Source organism: Tamandua tetradactyla, chromosome 7 (genome assembly GCF_023851605.1).
Source record: "Tamandua tetradactyla isolate mTamTet1 chromosome 7, mTamTet1.pri, whole genome shotgun sequence".
NCBI classification, from domain to species: domain Eukaryota; kingdom Metazoa; phylum Chordata; class Mammalia; order Pilosa; family Myrmecophagidae; genus Tamandua; species Tamandua tetradactyla.
The window spans coordinates 33,532,164-33,558,720 of NC_135333.1; the positions used below are offsets into that span (position 1 = coordinate 33,532,164).

At 39.4% G+C, this 26,557-nt stretch overlaps 1 protein-coding gene and 1 pseudogene across 10 annotated transcripts in view; one reads left to right on the forward strand and one right to left on the reverse strand.

Annotated features, from left to right (window-relative positions):
* The window catches only part of MRTFA (myocardin related transcription factor A), a 347,988-nt gene extending 345,953 nt beyond the window's left edge, over positions 1–2,035 (reverse strand). For 4 of the 9 annotated variants that reach the window (XM_077168932.1, XM_077168922.1, XM_077168921.1 and 1 more), the window contains exons 1-2: positions 1,911–2,035; positions 1,095–1,198 (exon numbers count right to left, since the gene is read on the reverse strand). In XM_077168932.1, coding sequence (XP_077025047.1) covers positions 1,095–1,198; positions 1,911–1,990 — 184 coding nt within the window. In that variant the 5' untranslated portion in view covers positions 1,991–2,035. Of the gene's footprint in view, positions 1–196; positions 554–849; positions 1,044–1,094; positions 1,199–1,554; positions 1,626–1,910 lie in introns of those variants that run through there. The other 5 variants (XM_077168929.1, XM_077168924.1, XM_077168927.1 and 2 more) reach the window with 3 other exon arrangements.
* On the forward strand, positions 16–6,240 carry LOC143691020 (small ubiquitin-related modifier 2 pseudogene; annotated as a pseudogene). Its single transcript, XR_013179310.1, has 2 exons — positions 16–1,418; positions 5,606–6,240. The product of XR_013179310.1 is annotated as a small ubiquitin-related modifier 2 pseudogene (transcript).
* The last annotated feature ends 20,317 nt before the right edge of the window (positions 6,241–26,557 follow it).

The window sequence follows — 26,557 nt, forward strand, 5'->3', positions numbered from 1 at the left end:
CCGGGTCCGGTGGGCCTGACTCAAGCGACCTCGGCCCGGAGGGGCGGGGCGTCGGCGGAAAGGAGGCTGGGGGCGCGAGGCCCTGCTCGCCCGATACCCCTAGGGGGATGCGCGGAGGGGTAGTGAAAAGAAAGGATGCTCGGGCGGGGCTGGGGCCGCGGTGGGGGAGGGGTCCCCTGCCCGGACTCTCACTCACCGCCTAGCTCTCTTCCCCCGCCGGGCTCCGCGGCTTTCCCAGCTCCCACTCTCACCGCTCACGTCTGCCCCACCGAGGCTTAAGGTCGAGCCAGGACACGCGGAGCCAGGAAGGAGTCGGCGCGAGCGGACGGCGTGTGGCGAGAGAGGCCGAGGAGGTGAGGAGGATGGAACGGTCGATCTCGCCACCGGGGCCGCCACAGACACGGCCACCACCGGCTCCTCTCAGCCTCGGAAGTTGCGGGCCCTCCCACCACACCCGACTCCCGCCTCCCGACTCCCCACTCCGCCTGTTGGAAGAGCGACAGCTTGCTCTGGCCAATCAGAGGCCTCGTCGGGGCCCAGAGCTGCCAGACTAAGGGTGGGCGGGGAGGGGAGAGGAACCCAGGAGGCTAGGAAGGAGGCGGGACTTCCTGTGACTGACGGCACGGCGCAGCCAATGGGCAGCGGGAAGATGACCTCATCGCCGAGAGAAATCTGAAAGTGGCTGAGCAGTGGCGTGGAGGTGGGAGGAGGTCGGCGACGAGTGGGAGGCGGGGCGCTGGGGCCTTAAAGAGGTCGCAGTTCATTGGTCACTGTCAAGAAAAGGGCGGCGGACCCGGCTGGACTTCACCAAGTTGCCAAGGGTCAATGCCGAGCCGCGAGGTCTCTTACCCCATTTATCCTTCCGACCCCATCCCGATCCTTCTCGGGAGTAGAAAGACTCTCGCCTGGGGCTCTTAAGTCGATTATTTCATAGTGACGCTTCCCAAAAAGAGAAACAATAAATTCCGCACTGGCCTGGAGCCCTGAATTCCCGTTATATCCCCCGCCCCACCGAGGCCTGCTGCCTTGTTTCTCTAAGTCAGTTTACCTGATGGTAAAAGGGAGGACATTGTCATCTGCCTACCCCTCCCTACCTGTCAAGATTGTCGTCATTTGCAGTGAAAGTGCCTGCGGTTGTGAGAAGAAACAGGACTGAATGAACCCAAAAGCTTGTGTGGCGACACTCCTGGAAGAGCCTCTGTAAAAGGGAGAACCGAATTAGATGACTCCCAACGACCTCAGATTTCTGAAATGCTGATGTCTTACTCTTTCTGGCATCCATTCGCAAAGCGAACGTGTGTGTGTCCTGCATTAAGCCCAGGGCCCACAAAATCAGCAAGACCTGGTCCATGTCTTCAACATGGAGAAAGAAAGCAGGCTAAATGGAGAGAGAAACAAAAAAAGTGAGGTCCATTGTGGTAAGGTTCCGTGGTAGAAGCAGGTTCTTTGCCTCATCTCCACCCGGGTCCCCAGCAATAGGGAAAGAACTCTAAATTGGTGGGGTGGAAAAGAAGAGGAAATGCAATCCCAAAGGCTATCTGGGGATGGGCTCACCTGGCAAGGTTGGAGGGAAGTGTAACAGTAACTAGAGGAAGAATGGAGCAGGTTCCAGAGGAGCAGTGCAAAGACACAAAGATTGACAATTCACTTTACATTCTAGAATACGCTGTTACTTTAATCTCCCGTTCTCCCTCACTGTTCTCCTCCAAGGGCCACAGATGACTTCCCATTGATGTAACTCATGGAGGAAGCGTGGAAGAGGATGCCTCACTCTCCAATAGCTGCAAGAACTGAAGTGACCCTGGGTGTTCTCAATTACTTGCCTTTAAGTCAGCCTCAAATTCACTAGCAGGGGCTAATCATAGAATCTTGGCGTTAGACAAGATCCATGGGATCCTTTAGTCACACACCTTCCTCCAAGGCAAGACTCCTTCCACAAAATCCCAGATAAAGTTCTTAATTCAACAAATGTTTCTTGGGTCCCCACCATGAGTAAGACACTGATGGGGTAAAAGAAACGAGATACAGTCACTGTCCTGGGGACACTTAAAACAGACTGGGGGAAGTAAAGGCTTCTATGAGGTAACAGGGATGAAGTATGATGACTAACACACAGGGTGCACAAGTGAGCCTCAGAGGAGAAAGCATTGCTTGTTGGAATTATTGGGGTGAGCTAGATACCCCCAAGACCAGACCGGGGTGGGACATTCCAGGTAGGGCCCACCTAGAGGCAGTGTTAGTGAAAAATCCAAGTAGATGAGAAGAAAGCACAGTGTATTTTCTTAGCATAGAAGGTGCAACATACACATTTACAGCAGGGGCACCACCTCAAGTCTCTCACACATGGCAAGCTCACCACCTTATAAAGACGGCTGTTCTTTTTTGTAAAATTTAAATTATATATATATATTCACACACACACCCCCCACACATGGGCAGGCTCCAAGATTCAAACCTGGGTCTCCAGCATGGCAGGCGGAAATTCTGCCACTGAGCCACTGTTGCACCACTCTGAATTGTTTATATATATTTTTTATGGATGATCTAATTTTTGATGCTAGATCCTAATGTTGTCCTCCAAAGTTTCCCAGAACATGTCTGATCCCACTTTGTTATGGCCAACGTTCCAAATATTTTAACATGGCAATCTTAAACTCTTTCCCACACACTCCTTCCATCCCCCCAAACCACAGGGAGAAAGTTCCTCTTTCTTGTGATCATTCTTCAGATGATAGTGCTCCCATATGCCTCACCATCCTAATTACTTTCTTGTGGACCTCCTTCCATTTATAGGGATCTATGGAAGACATCTGTTATTTTGATCTTCCTAATTTCCTCTGGAAAATCACTCCTCATTATTTTCTGGCCATATGGTTGCCATGGGGATGACTTCACCACTGAACTTTCCAAAGTTGAGCACATGGCCCAAGTTGAATACAAAGCTGTGATTGGTAGCAATCAGAGCTCTGCACTCCACCCCCATTTGTAATGACTGATTTAGGGAAAGCCATGTGATGTAAGACAGCCCAATCAGAATGAGTCCTGGGACTTTTGTTGGACTACTGAGAAGGAGAAGTTCTCTTTGAACTGGGGCTGCTGAACTGTACAGCTATACCACTGGAGTTAACATGGAGGTCCTTGGAGAGAGAATTTGCTCAAGAATAAAGCAAATTAAAAATATATATCAGAGCCCATATACAATTAAAGTCTTCATCAGGTGATGGCTCTGTCTGAGAACCTGAATCCGGCTATTTTCTGGTTTTTCAGTTTTATACATGTCAGGTCAGGTTCTGGAAAAACAGAGTCTGTCAGATCATGTGAACAGTAATTATTGAAGGGGGTCTCTTCAGGAAAAACCTGTAAAGGAGGGAATTAGGACAGGAAAAGGGGAAAAGTAGAGCAAGGCTATGGTCTTAGCACGGTCTCCTCTTGGCCTGATCCACAAGGGGAGAGCTCTTGGGCACAAACCACACCACAGAATTATCCCTTGAGGCAATGGGACAGCTTTTTGTACTCCACTATTAGTCAGCCAGTAGCCTTGGGCCATACTGGAGGTAAGGTACCCAAGGCCACTCCTGTCAGCTGAGGAAAATTATCTGGAATTGCAGGCAGCTGGGAGGCCTTAGCAGCCAACACTCGCAGCAGCTGGGGAACATGTGCACTGACCTATGAAGGGGATTTGGGAGGGGCACCATTGGAGACTACTGCTGCGGGTGGATGCATTCCCTTCTGACTTGGATTTCTGTTGCTTGCAAGCCAAATGTGACTTAATAAATACTGAGGTGTGATCTGACCACTGCAGAATATAGTGAGACAATGACCTTCCTTGACCTTGATCCTCATATCTCTTAGTACACTGTATGATTACATTAGCGAATTTACTGGCTGTGCTGACCCTGTCTCAAATTGACTTTTTTTTTTTTTATTAACGGAAAGAAAAAAAAAAAAGAAATTAACACAACATTTAGAAATCATACCGTTCTACATATGCACTCAGTAATTCTTAACATCATCACATAGATGCATGATCATTGTTTCTTAGTACATTTGCATCGGTTTAGAGGAACTAGCAACACAACAGAAAAAGATATAAAATGTTAATATAAAGAAAAGAAATAAAAGTAGTAATAATAGTAAAAAACAACAACAACAAACAAACCAACAAGCAAACAAAAACAAAAAAAACCCTATAGCTCAGATGCAGCTTCATTCAGTGTTTTAACATGATTACTTTACAAATTGACTTTTTAATAATCAGTCTTTTCTACTGCCTCCTCCTAGAACTTTTACTCCATAAACTGATTTGCTAAGGCAAATTCCTTCTTTATTGAACTTTAATTATTGTATTACTTTTAATATAAAAGTAAGTCTTAATTAGCAGCTAACTGGCATTTTCCCCATTTCTACCCTTTGCTACAACTTGCTGAAAACACTTGATTTGATTGTGTCACCTTCCAAACTGGCTACCACTTCCAGTTTAGTTGCTATTGCTAAAAGGGTCAAACCTAATAGCAGAAACCTTCAGAAAATTATTAGAAACTGATTTCCTTTCCTTCCAACCTGCTAACCCATACTGCAGAAAATCTTCTCTTCTGTTGTTCTCCTATCCCAGTCTCTTCTCCTGGGGAACTTTCTAAAAGTATTACCCAGGACTTACAATCAGCCCTGTCTTCAGCACACCCTACTCTTTCTTGATTCTTCTTTATTTTTTCGTTCAGGTTGGTTCCTCTGCCTAGAATGTGTTCTCTCTTCATCTATTTATATCCCAGCTCACATCCGAGTTCCTCCAGGAAGCACTCTGCCATTGTCCCATCCTACATAGATCTTTTCCTTCCCTGACAATCCATAGCTCCTATGTTGCCAAGCACAGGGCTAAGCTCTCTAAGTGCATCATTATTTTATCTTTGTGGTAATCCTACAAAGTATATGCTGTTATCCCGCTTTTTCAAATGAAGAAGCAGGCTTAGAGAAATTGATTAAATAATTTATCCATACTCATACAGCTAAAAATTAGGAAATCCAGGATACAGAGATTAAAATTAGAATTCTGAATTCAATTCAATAAACATTTGTCGGCTAAATGCAAGGAACCAGAAGAAATCTAAAAACATGATACATACAATCCTTTCCCATAATTAAGAACAGGGTCTGTAAGTGATTCTAATATGAACAGTGCTGTAAGAATGGTAGCAATTAAATAAGAGAAGGAAGAGCTCTCCTATAACAGGTGGGAAACCCAATAAGGCCTCTTTGGCAGGCAGGAATGAGGTGGGGCACTCCAATTTAAGAAACAGCATGAGTAATAACATGGAGGAAGGAAAATATATGATGTGTTTAAGCAAGGGAGTCGTCTGGTTTGTTTATGAGATAAGGCTTGAAAGTTTGCTTGAGGCCCCATTGTAAAAAAAAGCTCAACAAACTTCAAATATGATAAGTCCAGATCAATCCACACTCAGACATATAATTATATGATTATTTGATTATAATTTGATAATCAAATTATCAAATGCCAAAGATAAAGAATGAATTCTGAAAGTTTCTAGAGAGAAACAATGCATTCTGTACAAAGAACTCTCAGTAATACTAAATGCAAATTTCTCATCAGAAACCAGGGAAGGCAAGAAGGATATGGGATAACATATTTAAAGCGTTGAAAGAAATAATTGCCAGTCAAGAATGCTCTGTTGGGCTTCTTCTGCCACTTCTGCTGCTGTTTGTGTGCTCGTACGGTGTGGGCCTGGTACCTCTTTTGTGAAGCCGTAGCTGAGGAGACTCTGACTCGCACCATGGCTGACAAAAAACCCAAGGAAGGAGTCAAGACTGAGAATAATGATCATATTAATCTGAAGGTGGAGGGGCAGGATGGTTCTGTGGTGCAGTTTAAGATTAAGAGGCATACACCACTTAGTAAGCTAATGAAAGCCAATTGTGAACAACAGGTTTGTCAATGAGGCAGATCAGATTCCAATTTGCTGGGCAGCCAATCAATGAAATGGACACACCTTGCCAGTTGGACCTTGAAGATACAATTGACGTGTTCCAGCAGCAGACAGGAGGTGTCTGTTAAAAAGGGAGCCTGCTACTTTACTCCAGAACTCTGTTCCTACAGACCAAGAATACATTCTCAATTAGAAAAACTGCAATTTGGGTCCACCACATCCTGTCTACTACAGTATAGTTTTCTCTGATCTTTCATTTTACCCTTCTCTGTTCCTTTATTGTACATAAAGTAACTGGTGTATGTGCACAAACATATTGTTTTTTTTTTGTATTTACTAAATGTCCAATAGTATGTTTTAATCGCCATCAAATGGAGATGGATGGGGGAAAATATTAGTTCTGTGAAAATACCCCCTTTCTCCATTAGTGGCATGCTCATTCAACTCTTATCTTTATATTCCAGTAAGTTATTTGCTCTAACTGTTTTACAAAAACCAACAACGTAAAAAAATCCTGCACACCTTGTTCGATTGGAGAATTTTAATGTTTTTTATTTGTCATTGTAACACCAAGGACAACTGTATAACATTTTCGTACACAGCTATTACATGTAGGGCAATCTCTCTTTAAGAAGGGATAAATTACTCTAAAAGAAATGAATCCTAGATAGTCTTCCCTTCAAGTCAAGTGTCTTGTTGTTTAAATAAAATTCTAAAAAAAAAAAAAAAGAATGCTTTATCAGGTAAGATGGTTTTGCAAAGATGAAAGAGAAAAAAAATGAAGGAGAGATTAAACAGTTCCAGATAAACAAAAAGTGAGGGAATTCAATACCACTAGACCACCCTACAAGAAATGCTAAAGGGAATTCCTCAGGTTTAAAAGGGACACTAATGATAGATTGAAGCTGCATGAAGAAATAAATATCCTCAGTACAGGTAACAAGATGGGTAAATATAAATGTACTTTTGGTTTGTAACTCCACTTTTTAGTTCTTACAGGATGTAAAATGCATTATAAAGAAATAATAGGGCTGACCTCAGTGGGTCAGCAGGCAGAGTTCTCGCCTGCTGTGCTGGGGACCCGGGTTGGATTCTCAGTGTCTGCCCATGTGAAAAAAAAAAAAAAAGAAAAGAAAAAAATGATAAATCAATGGTTTTAGACTCACTATGTACTTTTGACAAGAACTAAATGAAGATGGGGTGCAGAGAGCTATAGGAACATAATTTGTATATATTATTGAAGGTAGATTGATATTGAACCAAATGAGATTATTTTAGATTTAGGCTGTTAAATTTAGGCAAAAAAATATTGGAAAAATCTACACAGAAGGAAATGAGAAGGGATTCTAAGGGCTCAGTACAAAAGATCAACTAATACAGGGTGGACAATGGTGGCTCAGTGGCAGAGTTCTTGCCTACTGTGCTGGTGCCTGCCCATGGGGGAAGGAAAAAAAAAGATCAACTAATAAGCAGTAAAGGAAGAATTAGAATTGAAAGACAAAAAGGAATAAACCTTTTTTTAAAAAGGAGCAAAATGGCAGAAGAAAGTTTTGCATTATTGATAGTTACTTTAAATGTAAATAGGTTAAACTCTCCCATCAAAAGGCAGAGGTTGGCAAAATGAATAAAAAAGCATGATTCAACTACATGTTGTTTTAGAAAAGACTCAGTTAAATTCAAAGAAATAAGTAGGTTGAAAGTGAAAGGATGGGGGGAAATATTTCATGTGTAGTAGATCATTATGTACCCCAGCTAAAACATGTTCTTAATTTTAATCTGCATTCCTGTGGGTGTGAACCCATTGTAAATAGGACTTCTTGAAGATGTTATTTTTAGTTAAGTACCTGAACCAGTACTGGCCTTTGTCTTTATTATTTAATTATAAGGGAATAGACAGAAGGGATGGCAGTTCACTAGTGGGTTTATAAGTAAGATTACCATATTAAAGGTGAACATGATTAAAAGGAGTTGTATAGACCTATATGTTCCACCAATTAACACTTCAAATATAAATAAGTTCTTCCATGAAAAAGAAATATAGCAGGGGTGACTATACTAATATTAGATAAAATAGACTCTAAGTCAAAAAAATTTTTAAAAGACGAAGAAGGGCACTAAATATTGATAAAAGGGTCAATTCTTCAAGAAGATGTAATGCCACAGCAATACCAAGGGCACCCAACTGTAGGGGAGGGGAGTGACAAGTGATAAGGGGTAGTTTTGATTTGGATAGTTGGTGACTGTGGGTTCTTTGTCATTAGGGGCCAATAAAAATTGTCTAAAATTGAGAGTGCTGCTGATTGTACAACCAAGTGAGGATACTATAAGACGTGGTTTGTTTATTTTGGACATTATCTGTGATGCCAAATAGATGGAGGGGGCCAAAGAGTACATTAACTGAGAAGCAGAAAACTGAATTGTGATACATTTATCATAAAAAGGAAGAGTGAAATCAGAAAGAAAGATAGACGACAAAGATTGAGATGGTATAATCTAGGATTGCCTCGAATGTATAATGACAGAGACTAAATGTACAAATTTAAAAAATCTTTTTGCATCAGGAAGAACAAAGGAATGTCATTACTGCAGGGTGCTGAAAATAGATGGTAATTAATGTTTTAAATTTTTAACTTATGTGTGAGACTAAAGCAAAAAATGTTGATTTGGTACAAAATTTATATTTTGACTAGTGCATTTCCTAATATAACTTATGTAGATAGCTTGGTTGAACAACGTAAGTACATGGAACCTTGGGTAAGATATGAGATTTTGTTGGTTTGTCCAGAGTGATGCCCCAATGAATCCCAGAGTGATTCATCAGTGAGCGGAAAAGTATTTGCAAAGTCCCCTTTGGGGAATGGTGAGAACGAGGGAAAATTCAACCTCCCCAAGTTGAATTCTTGATATTCTCACAAGCAGTGTGGACAACCAAAGCTATAGGCTGAGCCCCAAGTCTTGGGGTTTGTTCATATGAAACTTAACCCCACAAAGGATAGGTCAAGCCTACTTAAAATTAGGCCTAAGAGTCACCCCCAAGAGAACCTCTTTTGTTGCTCAGATGTGGCCTCTCTCCCAGCCAACACTACAAGCAAACTCACCACCCTCCCCCTGTCTACGTGGGACATGACTCCCAGGGATGTGGACCTTCCTGGCAACATGAGACAGAAATCCGAGAATGAACTCGGACTCAGCATCAAGGGATTGAGAAAAACCCTAGAATGAGCTGAGACCCAGCATCAAGGGATTGAGAAAATCCTCTTGACCAAGAAAGGGGGAAGAGTGAAATGAGACAAAGTATCAATGGCTGAGAGATTCCAAACAGAGTTGAGAGGTTATCCTGGAGGTTATTCTTATGCATTAAATAGATATCACCTTGTTAGTCAAGATGTGATAGAGAGGCTGGAGGGAACTGCCTGAAAATGTAGAGCATTGCAGTAGCCATGTTTCTTGATAATGATTGTATAATGGTGTAGCTTTCACAGTGTGACTGTGTGATTGTGAAAACCTTGTGTCTTATGCTCCTTTTATCTATCTTGTCAACAGATGAGTAGAACATATGGAATAAAAATAAATAATAGGGGGAGCAAATGTTCAAATAAATTTAGTTTGAAATGCTAGCAATCAATGAAAGGGAGGAGTAAGGGGTATGGTGTGTATGGTTTTTTTTTTCTGTTTTCGTTTTATTTTTCTGTTGTCTTTTTGTTTCTTTTTCTGAATTGATGCAAATATTCTAAGAAATAATCAGGATGATGAATCTGCAGCTATGTGATGATATTGTGAATTACTGGTTGTATATGTAGAGTGGAATGATCACATATTGGGAATGTTTGTGTTTCTTTCTGTAATTTTTTTTAACTAATAAAAAAATTTAAAAAAAGAGAAGGGCATCAAGAGGCACGCAGTGAACTGAATAAACCTTGGAGACAATATGTTGTGCAAAATAAGCCAGAAACGAAAGAACAGATACGCTAAGGTCTCTTTCAGAAAATACTTATAAGAAAATTGGAGTCTAGATTGTAAGCTCTTATAGCAGCCACACTTAGTGTGAAGTTATAAATGTATTTCTAGATGCTGAGAAGCTGAGCTATATGTGCATCAGCTGGTATTTCCTTGGAACTTTGAATAACTCTGTAACACCTAAGATCCAGAAATGGAGTGCTGCAGCCCTGAAAGTTAGCATAGCTATATATTATAACAGTTAAAGTAACCAAAAAAGAGATCACGCCTCAATTAGAGTTAAAAACGAAACCAATCTGGCTGGGACTAAGGTCAATCAGAACACCGGTAAAAGATGATAGTGTATATACTCCAGACATTCACCTACCATATGAGGCCAAAGTCAGAGAGGTTTATTACGTCTAGACCTAAATCTTTAGTAACACATAATCCAAATCAATCTGTCTGCATAGATCATTTAAACAACCCAAACTCCTGGAGTCCAGACTGGGAATGAGGCCTTGTAATTCTGTATAGTTTAATGTAATACAAAGATACATCTCAGACTATGGTGGGCTGATAATTAAAAAGTATTGGTAGAGTCCCTTGAAGGGACTCATTCTAATGTTTTGACAGAGCTTTCCTTGAATGCCAGGAGCTAACAACAACAACAGCAAAAATACAACCTTTCCCAGTCTTTGCAGATTGTCCTGTGCAAGTTCTCTCCTTCAGAGTTTATCTATACAGTGAGTTTAGAGACTAGCTCCAGGCCAAAGCCCAGGGGCCTTCCTGATGCTTTCTGCCTATGCATCTTGTCTTGAGCATAAATGTGTGGCTCTATGAATCCCCCCTTTCATCAAATATACTCTCTTCCCTAAGAAACAGTGCCCTCATGGTCCTAAGTACTGTACTGCATGTCCTACAGCCATCAAATCCCTTGCTCCAGGCAACCACAACTGGAGATTGCTGTCCCGCAGCATTTTGTAAGAGAGCTCTAACTACCTTCTATAGGCAGGGCAAATTCTGAGATGGTGAGCCTGCTGCAAGAATCCTGGTTCATTCCCTCAGGCTGCTGTCAGTCAGATTGTGCCAGATGTAATGCTCCCAGTATGTAAGTGATGGTTACTCTGCTCCCTCCCCACCCAGGACCAGGGACCCTCACTGGCAGCGAAGGCTGGCTCAGCCAATGATGGGGGTGGGAGGCTGTCCAGGGCACCACATGATCCTACTGCTTTTTTTTTTGGTCCAGGAATCGAACCCAGGTTTCCCACATGGAAGGCGAGCATTCTACCACTGAACCACCCATGCACCCTAGATCCTCCTGCTTTTAAGAGGCCTTTTTTTTCTTGATTTGTTGCTCATCTTGTTTCTGTAAGCTTTAAACTGCTTTCTGGAGCTTTGAGAAAGATGTTTCTGGCAGAGATGGTGCCCTGAAGCATCTCACCCTGCCATGTGGACCAGGGAAGGCCCCCTTTACACTTACTTATTGTAGACACCAAAGAGCTTTTGTAAATGTACGTCATAACCATCGATGTTTGTCATCTTAGAAATTAAAGCTGAGAAATCATTAAGATATTCATTAAATCATTTAAGATAATGTTAAACCTGTCCCATGCTAACACATTCTGAACTGTATTTTCCACACAAAAGAGTGATGAGTGGCATTGTTCGGTATTTTTGCAAACTTCTTTAATATGTGATTTAATAGAAGATCCTTATATCTGCTTCTGCTTTTGATCTATTATAATGTCACATATCATTTAGCCTCTGGGAAAGTTCACTGCACTCTGTATGAGAATAAGAGTAAAAATTCAAGTAGTTGTCTTAGTATTCTTATGAAAACAATTGGACTTTGCAGACCCCTGAAAAGATTCTTGGGGACTTCAGTCTTCCCCAGATGACACTTTGAGAATCCACAGGCTATAGTCATTCCCTTGCTTTCTATTATGGTTTTTGAAAGTCCTTGCTTTTTGCCACTTCAACACTAAAACTAATACATGCTTACTGTAAAAAAATATGTAGTGATACATAATCTTGAGAATGAAATTTCCTTCCTTTAATTCCCTCCCTCCCCATATAAACATTGTTAATAGTTTATTGATTTTCCCAGATACTATTTTCTATGTATTGTGCACAGTTTGTTTGTTTGTTTGGGGGGGGGAAGTGCATGTCTAGGAATCGAACCCGGGTCTCCTTCATGAAAGGCGAGCATTCTACCACTGAACCACCTGTGCACGCCTGCACAGTTTTATGAGTAGATGAAAAGAATAATGTTAAAAGTCATGTCTGTATTGTTTGAAAAAGATAAAGTTAAAAGTCCTGTTTGTTTTATTTGAAAAAGTTTGAGAATTGAGGTAGGAGAATGAACAATAGAACTAGTTGTGAGATCTTGGTTCTAACCCAGCCTCTGCCACTCTGGCCTTGGGCAAGGCTCTTACCTATTCTGCCTCAGTTTCCAAATTTTTGAGGTGAAGGGACTCTACTCTTAGGTGATCTCTAAAGGCTGTCCAGCTCCAAGTGCCAGTGCTGTACAGGAATTAGTTACCAATAGCAGATGATGTTTCTTTGGAAATGGATTCTTTTAAATTCTAAGTTGTGGTCAGCAATAGAACTCCTACACTGATTGTTAGAATTCAGTGGGGTTCAATATAATGAATTTATTTTTATGCTCTCTAGCAATATTATCGCACATTATGGTTATATTCTGGGTATTTTGTGTCTTCTAATTTTTAAAACAATTTTACTGTGAAAAAAGGCATAAATTTCAAAGTACATTTTAACAAATAGTTACAGAACAGATTTCAAAATTTTATATGGGTTACAGTTCCGCAGTTTCAGGTTTTTCCTTCTAGCTGCTCTAGGACACTGGAGACAAAAAAAAAATCAGTATAATGATTCAGTAGTCATACTCATTTGTTAAATCCTAACTTCTCTAACTCCTCCCTCTCCTTTTGAGCTTTCTCACAAGTTTACAGACATTTAGGTTATGCCCATTCTAACTTTTTCATTTTGAAAAGGGGTGTCAACAATATGGGAGATGAAACTGGTTGACACATCTTGGCATTTCAGGATTTATCTGGCCTAGGAACCATCTGAAAGTTTTAGGTTTCTGAAAAGTAAACTTAGCACGTGCAAATTTGTAGGATCTCAAATAGAGCCTGAGTGATCTATAGGGTTAACAGGAATGCTGTTGCTTGGGGTTTGGCAAACCATGTCAATTAGCAATATCTACTGAAGCTTGCAAAAGATAGTGTCCAAAATAGCCTATCGACTCTATCTGAACTCTCTTATCCACTGATACCTTATTTTGTTATATTTCTTTCCCCCCTTTTGGTCAGGAAGGCATTGTTGATCCCATGGTGCCAGGGCCAGGCTCATGTCTCACATTGCCAGGGAAACTCACACCCCTGGAGTTGTGTCCTTTGTAGGGGGGAGGGTAATGATTTTACTTGCAGAGTTGGGCTTAGAAAGCGAGAGGACATATCTGAGCAACAAAAGCTGTTCTCTGTTCTACAAAGGTCCCAGGCACTAGGGTAACTTTCCAGTAACCTACAACGTCCATATGGGTCCCTGGACCAGATTTTAAATCCTGAAACATGGAGGCGCCAGCCTCTCCAGAACATCAACTAGTTCCATCCCCCATCCCATATTATTGACAGCTCTTTCCGACATGAGAAAGTTAGAATGGACATAAATAACCCTGAAGAGTAAGGAGAAAGACCAAAGGAGATAGTGGAGTTATACAGGGTAGGTAGGGCTTGACAAATGAGTATGATTGCTGAATTATTACATTGATGTTTCTTTTAGTTTCCAGTGTCTTATAGCAGCTAGTAGTAAAAACCTAAAATTATGGAATTGTAACCCATATCAAACTCTGAAAAGAAAAACATGATCAGGGGTGCAAGGGTAGTTCAGTGGTAGAGTTCTTGCCTGTCCGTGCACTTCCCAAAAAACAAACCAACAAACAAAAAATTCAACAACTGGTGCTGCATAATAGGATACCCACATGGAAAAATAATGAAATGTGACCCAACCAGACAGCATACAAAAAATAAATTAATAAAAATTGTGATACCACCTCACATCCATTAGTATGGCTACAATTTTAAAAAGGGGGAAATAACAAGTGCTAGGAGAAATAGGAACCTTAGTTCCTTATTTGGTTGGAAGGTAAAATGATGCAGCTGCTTTGGAAAGCAGTTTGGCAGTTCTTCAGAAAGTTAAACATAGAAATATCATATTGCTTGGCAATTCCACTCCTAGGTAATTACCCCAAAGAATTGAAAACAGAGACTCAGACAGATATTTGTATACCAATGTTCATAGCAGCATTATTCACAATAGCCAAAAGGTGGAAACAACCCAGGGTCCATCAACAGATAAGTGGATAAACAAACTGTGGTATGTACACACAACAGGAAATTACTCATCCTTAAAAGGGAATGAAGGGCTGATACAAGCCACTACATGGATGACCCTAAAAGACATCATGTTGAGTGTAATAAGTCAGGCACAAAGGGACAGATACTGTATAATTCCACTTATATGAAATAGAATAAACAAATTCATAGCAATAGAAAGTAGAGTACAGCTTACACAGTGCAGAGAGGGGAAATGGGGAGTTAATGTGGAATATTATATGTTGTATATATATTCTCACATTTTAAAATCATATGTGTGTGTATATATATATATATATATATATATATATATAGAGAGAGAGAGAGAGAGAGAGAGAGAGAGAGAGAAATGAGAAAGAGAGTTGAATAGGTAAAAAAACACTATATAAAGCACAAAACAAAACAAAATAAAGTATCAAAAATCTGGGGGAAAAAAAGTCAACGCAAGGGAGGCATTGGGCTTTTGAACACTCAGTCCAAACCCTGTCTTAAGAAGATTTGCCTGATGGTTTGTCAGTTGTATTGGAAAAGGGAGACTGAATTGCAAAGATTAATTAGATTATTACTGCTGTTCACCCAGGAGGAAATAAGGATCTCTGAAGGTTGAGGACAGTGAGCTTGGATTATTTTATCCTGTATTCTGTAAATTCTTTCTCTGCTATTTCCTAAAGATCATAACATCTTTAAGAAGTGTCTATCATTTAAATATATATATATATATATATATATCCTCATAGCCTCTAAACCGCTAAGCACCCAGCAAATATTTTTGGAATTGACTCAAATGCATAAGCAGGATGATGAAAAACGCAGGTACTTCTTTTAAGTGGTTTTATAGAAACTCAGACCATACCTGGAATTGCCACCATCTGCAACGTTACTTGTTAATAAAACTAAGCTAGTTCTTATTCAGCATCTCCTATATATATCATCATCTCATTCAATTCTCCTAACAACGCTGTAAGGCAAGTGCTACTAGCATTTTCTCAATTTTACAGATAGGAAAAAAAAGAAAGCCATGCTAGGGACGGAGGGGTTTCCCAAGGCTTGTAGTGCTAAAACTGAGACAGTCCCAGGTAGACTCAGAAGGTCACAGTAATGAGATGTCTTGCACTGCATCGCACAAGCCAGGGTTCAAACACAAGTCTGATCGACTCGATTTTTATTTTGGCTTTTTGATCATTGCAACCAATATAAATGTCCTTCTTTGTGTCATTTTGAAGTAGAATCCAAACATACTCTTATACTGAATTTGGCTCATGTATTTGGAGCCGGAACTGGAGCGTATGTAGAGGTAGAGAACCGCAAAACAGGTAGGTTTTTGTCAGAGAGAAAAGTTCAGAGGAAGGGCCTTGCCGAAGGTCTGCCTTATGGGAGGGCTCCGCTTTATAAGCTGTTCTTTGGCGCCGCCTATTGGTAGGTAGCTGTAACTCCTCCTGGACTAGAGAACAGGCAATCCTGGGTACATGGTGAGAGGTGGAAGTGATCTAAAACTTCTTGTTGGAGAGCATAAGTATTTGTTTTAAAAATAATAACTGTCTCTCTCCAGCCAACACAACAAGCAAACTCACCACCCTCCCCCTGTCTACGTAGGACATGACTCCCAGGGGTGTGGACATTCCTGGCAACGTAGAACAGAAATCCTAGAATGAGCTGAGACTCAGCATCAAGGGATTGAGAAAACCTTCTCGACCAAAGGGGGAAGAGTGAAATGAGACAAAAAGTGTCAATGGCTGAGAGATTCCAAACAGAGTGAAGAGGTTATCCTGGAGGTTATTCTTATGCATTAAATAGATATCACCTTGTTAGTTAAGGTATAGTGGAGAGGCTGGAGAGAACTGCCTGAAAATGTAGAGCTTTGTTCCAGTAGCCATGTTTCTTGAAAATGATTGTAAAATGATATAGTTTTCACAATGTGATTATGTGATAGTGAAAACCTTGTGTCTGATGCTCCTTTTATCTACCTTCTCAACAGACAAGTACAATATATGGAATAAAAATGAGTAATGGGGGAACAGATGTTAAAATAAATTTAGATTGAAATGCTAGTGATCAATGAAAGGGAGGGGTAAGGGGTATGGTATGTATGAATTTTTTTCTGTTTTCTTTTTATTTCTTTTTCTGAATTGATGCAAATGTTCCAAGAAATGATCATGATGATGAATATGCAACTATGTGATGATATTGTGAATTACTGATTATATATGTCGAATAGAATGATCATAAGTTAAGAATGTTTGCGTTTGGTGTTTTTTGGTACTTTAAAAAACAATTTAAAATTAAAAAAAAAACTAGCAGAGATTTTTTTTTTTTTTAATTAAAGGTTACCAGGCTGACACAGTCTAGGGTGAGGCACATCGGGCACAAATTTAAGTGGATACCAAAAAAAAAACCTACGCTAATAAAGATAAATAACACTTTAATTCAATCTTTTAAAAAATCAAAATTAATGCAAAAATCCCTGGAAAGCAAAGTATCAAAACTTTAAATACAGATAAGACCTGATCTTGCATTAGCCCATCCCTGCCTCTCACATCACCTTAATCCAAGCCCTGCTGGGAGTCAGCCCTGGGCCTAGAGGCAAGAAATCAAGTCAAGGCTCATGAAGGCAGCGCCTCAAAAACTCGCTGTAGGAAAATGGAAGAGGCACTTCTCAGACTTCTCCATCCAAGAATCTTCATAGAAGATAGAATAATCTCATTGTTCTGCCAGTAGCCAGAAGGCCTGCAGCAACAGGAAATATCTTTACAGGTCTTGATGATGCACATTTTGTGCTTGACTTCATAATATATTCATTTTTTGTTTTATTCTGCTACTTTTTACTGGAAAGGCACATAAATCATAACTGTACAGCTCCAAGAACTTTCACAACCGAACACACACATTTAACCAACACCCAGATAAAAAATGGGAACCCCAGGACCCCAGAAGTCCTTCTCATGCCACCTTCCCATCGCTACCATCCAGGTCCCTCTATCTTTTTTTTAATGCAATTTTATTGATATATATTCACATACCCTATGATCATCCAAAGCGTATAATCAATGGTTCATAGTAACACAATATAGCTGTGCATTCATCACCACAATCAATTTTTTGAACATCTTCATTATTCAAAAAAAAATACATACAAGAATAAAAATAAAAATAAAAAAGAACACCCAATACATTGCATACTCCTTATCCTCCCTATTATTTATTTATTTTTCCCCTTATTCTTTCATTCATCTGTCCATACATTGGTTATTGGGAGTGTCAGCCACAAGGTCTTTCACAATCACACTGTAAAAGCTACATAATTATCCAAATGTCTTCAAGAATCAAGGCTACTAGAATATAATTCAATATTTTCAGGTATTTTCTTTTGGCTATTCTAATAAAGTAAAAAGAGATATCTATATAATACATAAGAATAACCTCCAGAATGACTTCTTGACTCTACCTGAAATCTCTCAGCCACTGAAACTTTATTTTGTTTCATTTCTCTTCCCTCTTTTGGTCAAGAAGGCTTTTTCACTCTCATGATGCCAGGGCCAGGCTCATCCCAGGAATCCTGTCCCACATTGCCAGGGAAACTTACACCCTTGGATGTCATGTCCCACATAGGGGGTGTTCATAGTTTGCTAGCTGCTGAAATGCAATATACCAGAAACAGAATGGCTTTTAAAAAGGGGAATTTAATAAGTGGCTAGTTTACACTTCTAAGGCTGAGAAGATGTCCCAATTAAAACAAGTCTATAGAAATGTCCAATCTAAGGTATCCAGGGAAAGATACCTAGATTCAAGAAGGCCGATGAAGTTCAGAGTTTCTCTCTCATCTGGAAGGGCATGTGACGAACACAGCATCATCTGCTAGCTTCCTCTCTTGCCTTCCTATTTCATGAAGCTCCCCAGGAGGCATTTTTCTTCTTCATCTCCAAAGAAGAAGTCCACACTGGCTCGTGGACTCTGCTTCTCGTGGCTGTGCTGTTCTTGACCTCCTTCTCTATGCAGAGAAGCATAGAACTCAGAGATTCTCTGTGAATCTCTCATCCTCCAAAATGTTTCCTCTTTTATAGGACTTCACAAACTAATCAAGACCCACCCAAATGGGTAACGACACACCTCTACCTAATCCAGTTTAACAACCACTCCTGATTAAATCACATCTCCAGGGAGATGATCTAATTATAGTATCAAACATACAGTACTGAATAGCGATTAGAAGAAACGGCTTCCTTTACAAAATGGGATTAGGATTAAAACATGGCTTTTCTAGGGTACATACATCATTTCAAACCATCACGGGGGGAAGGCCGCTCTCTCATCTAATGGCATAGATTATTTTAGTACTTCTGTTCTTTCTATAAATGGAATAAGGTAGTCTGAGGTTTTTTTTTTTTTTTTTTTTTGCTGGGTAGGCTTTTTTTATTGTTTCCATGGAGATGTGACCCACACAATTGTGGGTAGTAACTTTTTTTTTAAGAGGGGGAATTTATTAAGTTGCTAGTTTATAGTTCTAAGGCCATGAAAATGTCCCAATTAAAACAAGTCTATAAAAATGTCCAAATTAAGGCAGCAATGAGGTTACCTTCATTCAAGAAAAGCCAGTGAAGTTCAGGGTTTCTCTCTCAACCGGAAAGGCACATGGTGAACATGGCAGTGTCTGCTAGTTTTCTCTCCAGGCTTCTTTGTTTCATGAAGCTCCCCCAAGACGTTTTTCTTCATCTCTAAACATCTCTGGCTGTGTGAGCTCTCAGGGTTCTTGTTGCTCTCGTGGCTTTCTCATTGTTCTTTCTCTCTCCAAAATGCTTCCACTATTTTTTTAATTAAAAAAAAAATTTTAAATACCAAAAAACATGAAACAAACACAAACATTCTTAACTTTTGATCATTCCATTCTACATATATAATCAGTAATTCACAATATCATCACATAGTTGCATATTCATCATCATGATCATTTCTTGGAACATTTGCATCTATTCAGAAAAAAATAAAAAGAAAACAGAAAAATTTTCATACATACCATACCCCTTACCCCTCCCCTTCATTGATCAATAGCATTTCAATCTAAATTTATTTTAACATTTGTTCCCCCATTACTTATTTTTATTCCATATGTTTTACTCATCTGTTGAGAAGGTAGATAAAAGGAGCATCAGACACAAGGTTTTCACACAGTCACATTGTGAAAGCTATATCATTATACAATCGTCTTCAAGAAACATGGCTACTGGAACACAGCTCTACATTTTCAGGCAGTTCTCTCCAGCCTCTCCATTACATCTTGACTAACAAACTGATATCTGTTTAATACATAAGAATAACCTCCAGGATAACCTCTCCAGTCTGTTTGGAATCTCTCAGCCATTGACACTTTGTCTCATTTCACTCTTCCCCCTTTTGGTCGAGAAGGTTTTCTCAATCCCTTGATGCTGGGTCTCAGCTCATTCTAGGGGTTTTCTCAATCCCTTGAAGCTGAGTCTCAGCTCATTCTAGGATTTCTGTCCCACGTTGCCAGGAAGGTCCACACCCCTGGGAGTCACGTCTCACGTAGACAGGGGAAGGGTGGTGAGTTTGCTTGTTGTGTTGACTGGAGAGAGAGAGGCCATATCTGAGCAAAAAAAGAGGTTCTCCTGGGGGTGACTCTTAGGCCTAATTTTAAGTAGGCTTGACCTAACCTTTGTGGGGTTAAGTTTCATAGGAACAAACCCCAAGATTGTGGGCTCAGCCTATATAGCTTTGGTTGTCCTCACTGCTTGTGAGAATATCAAGAATTCAACTTGAGGAAGTTGAATTTTCCCCCTTTCTTACCATTCCCCAAAGGGGACGTTGCAAATACTTTTTTATTCACTGTTCAAATCACTCTGGGATTTATTGGGGCATCACTCTGGACAAACCAACAAAATCTCATGTCCTATTCTGAGTTCCATGTACTTATGGTGTTCACTTAGGCTGTCTACATAAGTTATATTAGAAAATGCACTAGTCAAAATATAAATTTTGTACCAAATCAACATTTTTTGCTTTAGTCTCACACATAAGTTAAAATTTTTAAATATTAATTACCATCTATTTTCAGCACCCTGCAGTAATGACATTCCTTTGTTCTTCCTCATGCAAAAAGATTTTTTAGATTTGTACATTTAGTCACTATTATTATACACTCTAGTCTGAGGTATTTTGAGTCTAGTCTGTTACTCAACACTATGTTTACTAGATTCATTCATATCTTTGTGTGTGGGGTATAATTTGTTTATTCTCATTGCATGAAATGAATATATCAAAATTAATTTATTCTGTTGAGGTATATTTGTGTGATTTTTAGTGTGGGGCTATTAAAAATACTGCTGGTATGAACATTCTTGTGCATGTCTTTTGGTTAACATATAAGCACCCATTTCTTTTGGATATAAAACTTGGAGTGGATTTGCTGGGTCATAGGGGAGACAAATTTTTAGCTCAGTGACTACTGCCAGTCAGTTTTCCAAAATAGTTGTACCAATTTATACTCCAGTGAGAGTTTCTGTTGCTTCATGTCCTTTTCCAGACTTGGTATTTTCTGCCCTTTTGCTTTTTATTCTGTCAAGTGAGCGTGAAAGGGTATTGCATTGCAGTTTAACTTGAAATTCCCTTGATGACTAATGAAGTTAAGAACTTTTTCATAATGTTTATTTGACATTTGGGTATCTTCTTCTTGACATGTCAGTTAAAGTCTTTTGTCATTTTTCTGTTGGGTTGACTATCTCTTCTTGCTTATTGATTTGTAGGAGTTTTTTTTAATTCCAGACTTGAGACTTTTTCAGATATATGTAGTGAGAATGTCTCATTCTACTCTGTGGATTATCTTTTTGCTTTTTAATAGTGTCTTTTGATTAATAGTGGCTCTTAATTTTTAATATAATTCATTCAATAATTTTTTCATGTATGATTAACATTTTTTGTTTTCTGTTTGTGAAACCTTTGCCTGTTCCAAGGTCATGGAAATGTTTTTCTACGTTTCATTCTAAAAGTTTTATTGTCTTCCTTTTAGTTTCAGATCTGTGATCCTTCTGGAAATGATTTTTGGTATAGTGTGAGGTAGGGGTCAGGATACGTTTTTTTCCATATGGAATCAAATTGACCCTACACTTTCACTTAAAATACCTTTATTTCCACTGTTCTGCAGTGTCACCTTCATCACAAGTCAGGGAGCCATGTATATGTGGTATCTACTTTTGTTTTCTTATGAAAATAATATTTTCAATTAATTCCTAGTTAAATTATGTGACTTTCCCTGAACTCTTTAAGCAAAAGTGATACTCCAGAAATGGTTATTTTTGAATGCTAATTGAGGTACATTATCTACATTACCTTATTCAATTTTCACTATATTTTGCATGAGGTAGGTATCAATATTTCAATTTTACAGATGAAAAAGTGAGGTTCACAGAAGTTATATTGAGACCATGCAGCTAATAAGCTCAGAACCCTTTATGCAGTGCTCTAGAAAACCATATAAATGTTTCCATTTTTGAGACAATCATAAGCCAATGTAACATGTTTATCTGTTTATAATCGATGAACATTTGGATTATTTCTAGCTTGAGGCTGTTATCTATAATACTATCATGAACATTTGGTTGGATACCTCAGAAGTGAGCTGTCTGTGTCATGTGGTAAGTATACCTTTAACTTTTAGAGAAACAGTTTTCCAACACTTAGTATCATCAGTCTTGTTGATTATAACCATTCTAGAGTGTGTAGTGATATCTTATTGTGGTTTTAATTTGCATTTCTGATGACTAACGATATGAGATCTTTTTATGTGCTTATTTGCCATTGACAAATCTTTCTTTAGTGTAAAGTGTCTGTTCAAACCTTTCATCCATTTTTAAAACTGGGTTGTCTTCTTATTGAATTATAAGAGCTATTTATATATTCTAGACGTAAGTCCTTTACTGGATATACAATTTGTAAATATCCCCCCCACCCTGTTCGTGCTTTGTCTTTCATCTTCTTAGTGGTGCTGTTTAGTTTGTAAAAGCTGCCAGAATGCAATATACCAGAAACAGAACGGCTTTTAAAAAGGGGAATTTGTTAAGTTGCAAGTTTACAGTTCTAAGATCATGAAAATATCCAAATTAAGAGATCGAGGGAAAGATAACCTTAACTCCAATGAAGTTCGGGGTTTCTCTCTCAGCTGGGAGGGCACATGACATCAGTTAGCCTTCTCTCCAGGCTTCTTCAACAGCTTCCCTGTGGTGTTTTTCTTCTTCATCTCCAGTGGTCTCTGGCTGGGTGGGCTCTGTTGGCTCTGTTGGCCCTGAAGTTTTTTCCAAAATGGCTCCCTTTTTAAGGGTCCCAGTAAGCAAACCCACCTAGAATGGATGGAGACACATCTAATCAAAAACTATTACCCACAGTTGGGTGGTTTACATCTCTATGGGAACAACAGAAAAGATTCCACCTGCAATATTGAATGATGCGTAAAGGACATGGCTTTTCTGGGGTGCACAATAGCTTCAAACTGGCACAGGTACCTTTTGAAGAACAAAGTTTTTAATTTTGGTGAAGTCCAATTTATCAATATTTTCTTTTATGGATAGTGCTTTTGATATAATATCTAAGAAATCATTGCCTAACACAAAGTCACAAAGATTTTCTCTTAGGTTTTCTTCTAGAAGCTTTATGGCTTTGGCTCCTACATTTAGATCTATGTTCATTTTGAGTTAATTTAGTGTTAATTTTTTGTGCATGGTGCGAGGTAAGGATCTAAGTCCATTTTCTTTTAATATCCAGTTGTTCCAGTCCATTTGTTGAAAAAAAAACATCCTTCCTCCATTGAGTTACCCTGAAACTTTGTACTAATCAATTGACCACAAATATGTGTGTTTATTTCTGGATTCTTTATTCTCTTCCTTTGATCTATATGTCTATTTTTATGCCAATACCACACTGTATTGATTACTGCAGCCTTATAATAAATTTTAAAGTCAGATAGTAAAAGTCCTCCAAATTCGTTCTTCTAAAAAAGAATATTTTTAAAAATGTATTTATATTCTGTCTTTTCTTAACTTTCTATAATAAAATGTAAGACATTAAAATGTTTTTATTGAAATAAATCGAGGACAATATTCTAGAGAAGAGCACACATTTAAATATGCAAAATTACTTTTGTAATGAGAGAAAAATGAGGTCATTATTTTAAAAGTAGATAATTTATGTATAGCTTTTTTTTTTTTTGGTTTGCTTCTTTGTTTGTTTTGTTTTGGGAAATGCATGGGCCAGTAATCAAACCCGGGTCTCCCATATGGCAGGTGAGAATTCTACCACTGAACTACCCTTGCATGCCCTATATAATCTTTTTATATAACCTTGGTCCACAGAGCATTATAAGCTTCTTAAAAGACTAAGTACAATAACATGGAAAAATAAGAACAGATGAAAAATAACATTCAGGGAAAATATAGTGCACATCAACGTCCAAGAGCCAGTCTAAAAGAGAATGAACTCAATGTTGAGGGGTTAGGCTGGTGCAGTTGTGCTCTGGACAGGTTGTGCCCCCTCCTCTTGCCGACACTACAGTACCAGGAAGTGGAGAAGAGAGGAGCTTCTCTGATGCTGAACATCAGGCCACTGGTTCCTTTGGCCCTGCAAACCCAGGCCTGGCTGTCTCAGTTTCAGAGCCTCCTCCCTTGACTTCCCTGACCCCATCCTTCTTCCCAGAGCCCCTTCCCTCCCAGCCTGACCTGCTTTCTGCATTCTGTCCCCCTCCTTATTTAGGGGCCTGAAGTGACTGCAGATTGGATTAGGCAGAGTTTGTGAGTATTGAGTAAGAGCTTGGACTTTATCTTGGGGCAATGGGGAGCCACTTTTGGATTTTAAGCAAAGTAGGTAACCTGAGAAGATGTGTGGTTTTTATATGTTCCTTTTTAAAAATTTTTCATTGTAAAACACGACACAAATACAGAAAAGCCCACAAACAATCATTGAATGTAATGAATTACTATTATATAGCAAAAACCCTTGAAACCACCTCTGAAGTGAAGAAATGGGGCTTTGTCACCTTCCCTGGTAGCCCTTCCATGCTTCCATCCCAGTTACAGCCCCTCTTCCCCAAAAATAATCACCAGGCTCATTTTTATTAGTATCATTTTCTTATGGTTTTTAAAAAATAGTTTAAACATGCAAAAATGCACATCTAGACAATATAGGTTAGTCTTGTTCATTTTTAAAAATGCATCTTTTAAAAAGTAGTTTGGAATAGTTGCAAAGTTATAGGACAGTTGCAAAAATAATACAAAAACCAACACAGAAGACTTCAATACGCCCCCTACTCACATACTCAGATTTGCCAACATTTAGTATTTTGCCATTAAATGTGTCTTTTAAATCTCTTACTCTATAAGTTCTCCCTCCACAGAGGAGGGTAAAATGGTTTACATGGTTGACTCCAAGTCTTTCATTTCCCCCCTGAAATATTTGTTCTAAGCCAATTTCAATAAGCCCCAAGGTCTCTTGCAGGGTTAAGGAATGTGTAAGTCACCCAGGCATCCCCTGGGGGGCTTTTGGGAAAGGTTTTCTTGTTCCTAAGAAAGAGAAAGAGGACCTTATTTGGATGTGATACCTGGAACTGCTGCAGCCATCTTATGACCATGAAGAAAACTAAACCTAAGATGACACTTATAATGAGAAATGCAGAGGGGAGCAATGGAAAAAAACCTGGCACCTCAGTGGCGTTATTGAATCCCCTGCTGCTGAATTTCCCATCATGTGGGATATTGCATTTCCTCACTGTTTGAGCCCCTTTGAATTTGTTGTTGTTGTTCTTGTTACTTGCAGCCAGAAGCATTCTTTCTTTTTAAATGAAATTTTAGTGAGATATACTTACATTACATATAATCATCTGAAGTATACAATCAGTGGCTCACAGTATCATCATATAGCTGTGCATTCATCACCACAATCAATTTTTGAACATTTTCATTACTCCAAAAAAAAAAAAAAACTGAAAAAGATCACCCAAAACATCCCATACCCCTTTCCCCCCATTATTTATTTATTTATTTTGTCCTTATTTTTTTTTTTAAATCATCTGTCCATACACTGATTAAAGGGAATGTCAGCCATGAGGTTTTCACAATCACATAGTCACACTGTAAAAGCAGCCAGAAGCATTCTAACTAATCTGGGCTGGAGAGCAGTGTCCCTACTGCCGTATGGACACATATCATGGTAAAGATGTATTTTGTCAGCCCAGTAAACCCTCTGAGGGAATAACTCATTCGTACTCCTTAGAAATCCTTCTCAGTCCAAGTGATGTGAGTGGGCTTGAGCCCTCCCCCGTGCCTCAGGGAAACCAGACAATCAAGTTCTGATCAGCCACAAACCCCACCCCTCTGGGGTACAATGAGAGTGCCCCCTGGGGATTTTTGCAGAGTCACTGGGAAAGATGCTGCCTCTTCGCCTCTAACTCAAAAAGTTATGAGAACAGCATAGGCTTGGCGCGCCCAGTGACTATTTTGCTGTCAAGGTGGCAAGAGAAATCTTGAGAATGAAGCTCATCAGTGACCAGCAGGACAAAGACTGGAGAGAGAAAGCGAAAGAGAACCAGACTCCTCGTGGCATTATTAAAATCTCCAGATGGAATATTTAGTCTGAAGTTGTAAGTGTATTTCTAGATTCAGAGACACTGAGCTATATGGGCATCAACTGGTATTTCCCTGGAACTGTGAGTAACTCTGTGACACCTGTAACCAAGAAATGGCGTTTTGCAGCCCTGAAAGTCAGCAACCTATATATAATAACAGTTAAAGTAATTGAAAAAGAGACTAGGCCTCAATTAGAGTTTAAAACAAAGCCAGTCTGGCTGGGTCTAAGGTAAATTAGAATGCGGGGTAAAAGCTGATAGTGTGTGTACTCTAGACCTTCAGCTACTGTATGAGACCAAAGGCAGAGAGATTTATTATGTCTAAATTTTCTGTAACATGCAATCAACTTGTCTGGATAGCTCATTAAACAGCCCAACTCCTGGACCCAGAATGGGAATGAGGCCTTCTAACTCTGTACTGCTTAATGTAATACCTGTATGCATCCCTGACTATGGTGGGCTGATAATTAGAAAATATTGGTAGAGACTCTTGAGGGCCCAAAATATTTATATATGTATATATTTAATAGTTTAACTATTAAACTTTCCCATCTGGCAACCCCCAGTTACCTTCTTTAATCATTGGGGATTCCCAAGAAAACAGGCCAAGCCGTTGTTTTGTTTTTTGGCATGGGCAAGTACAAGGAATCAAACCCGGGTCTCCAGCA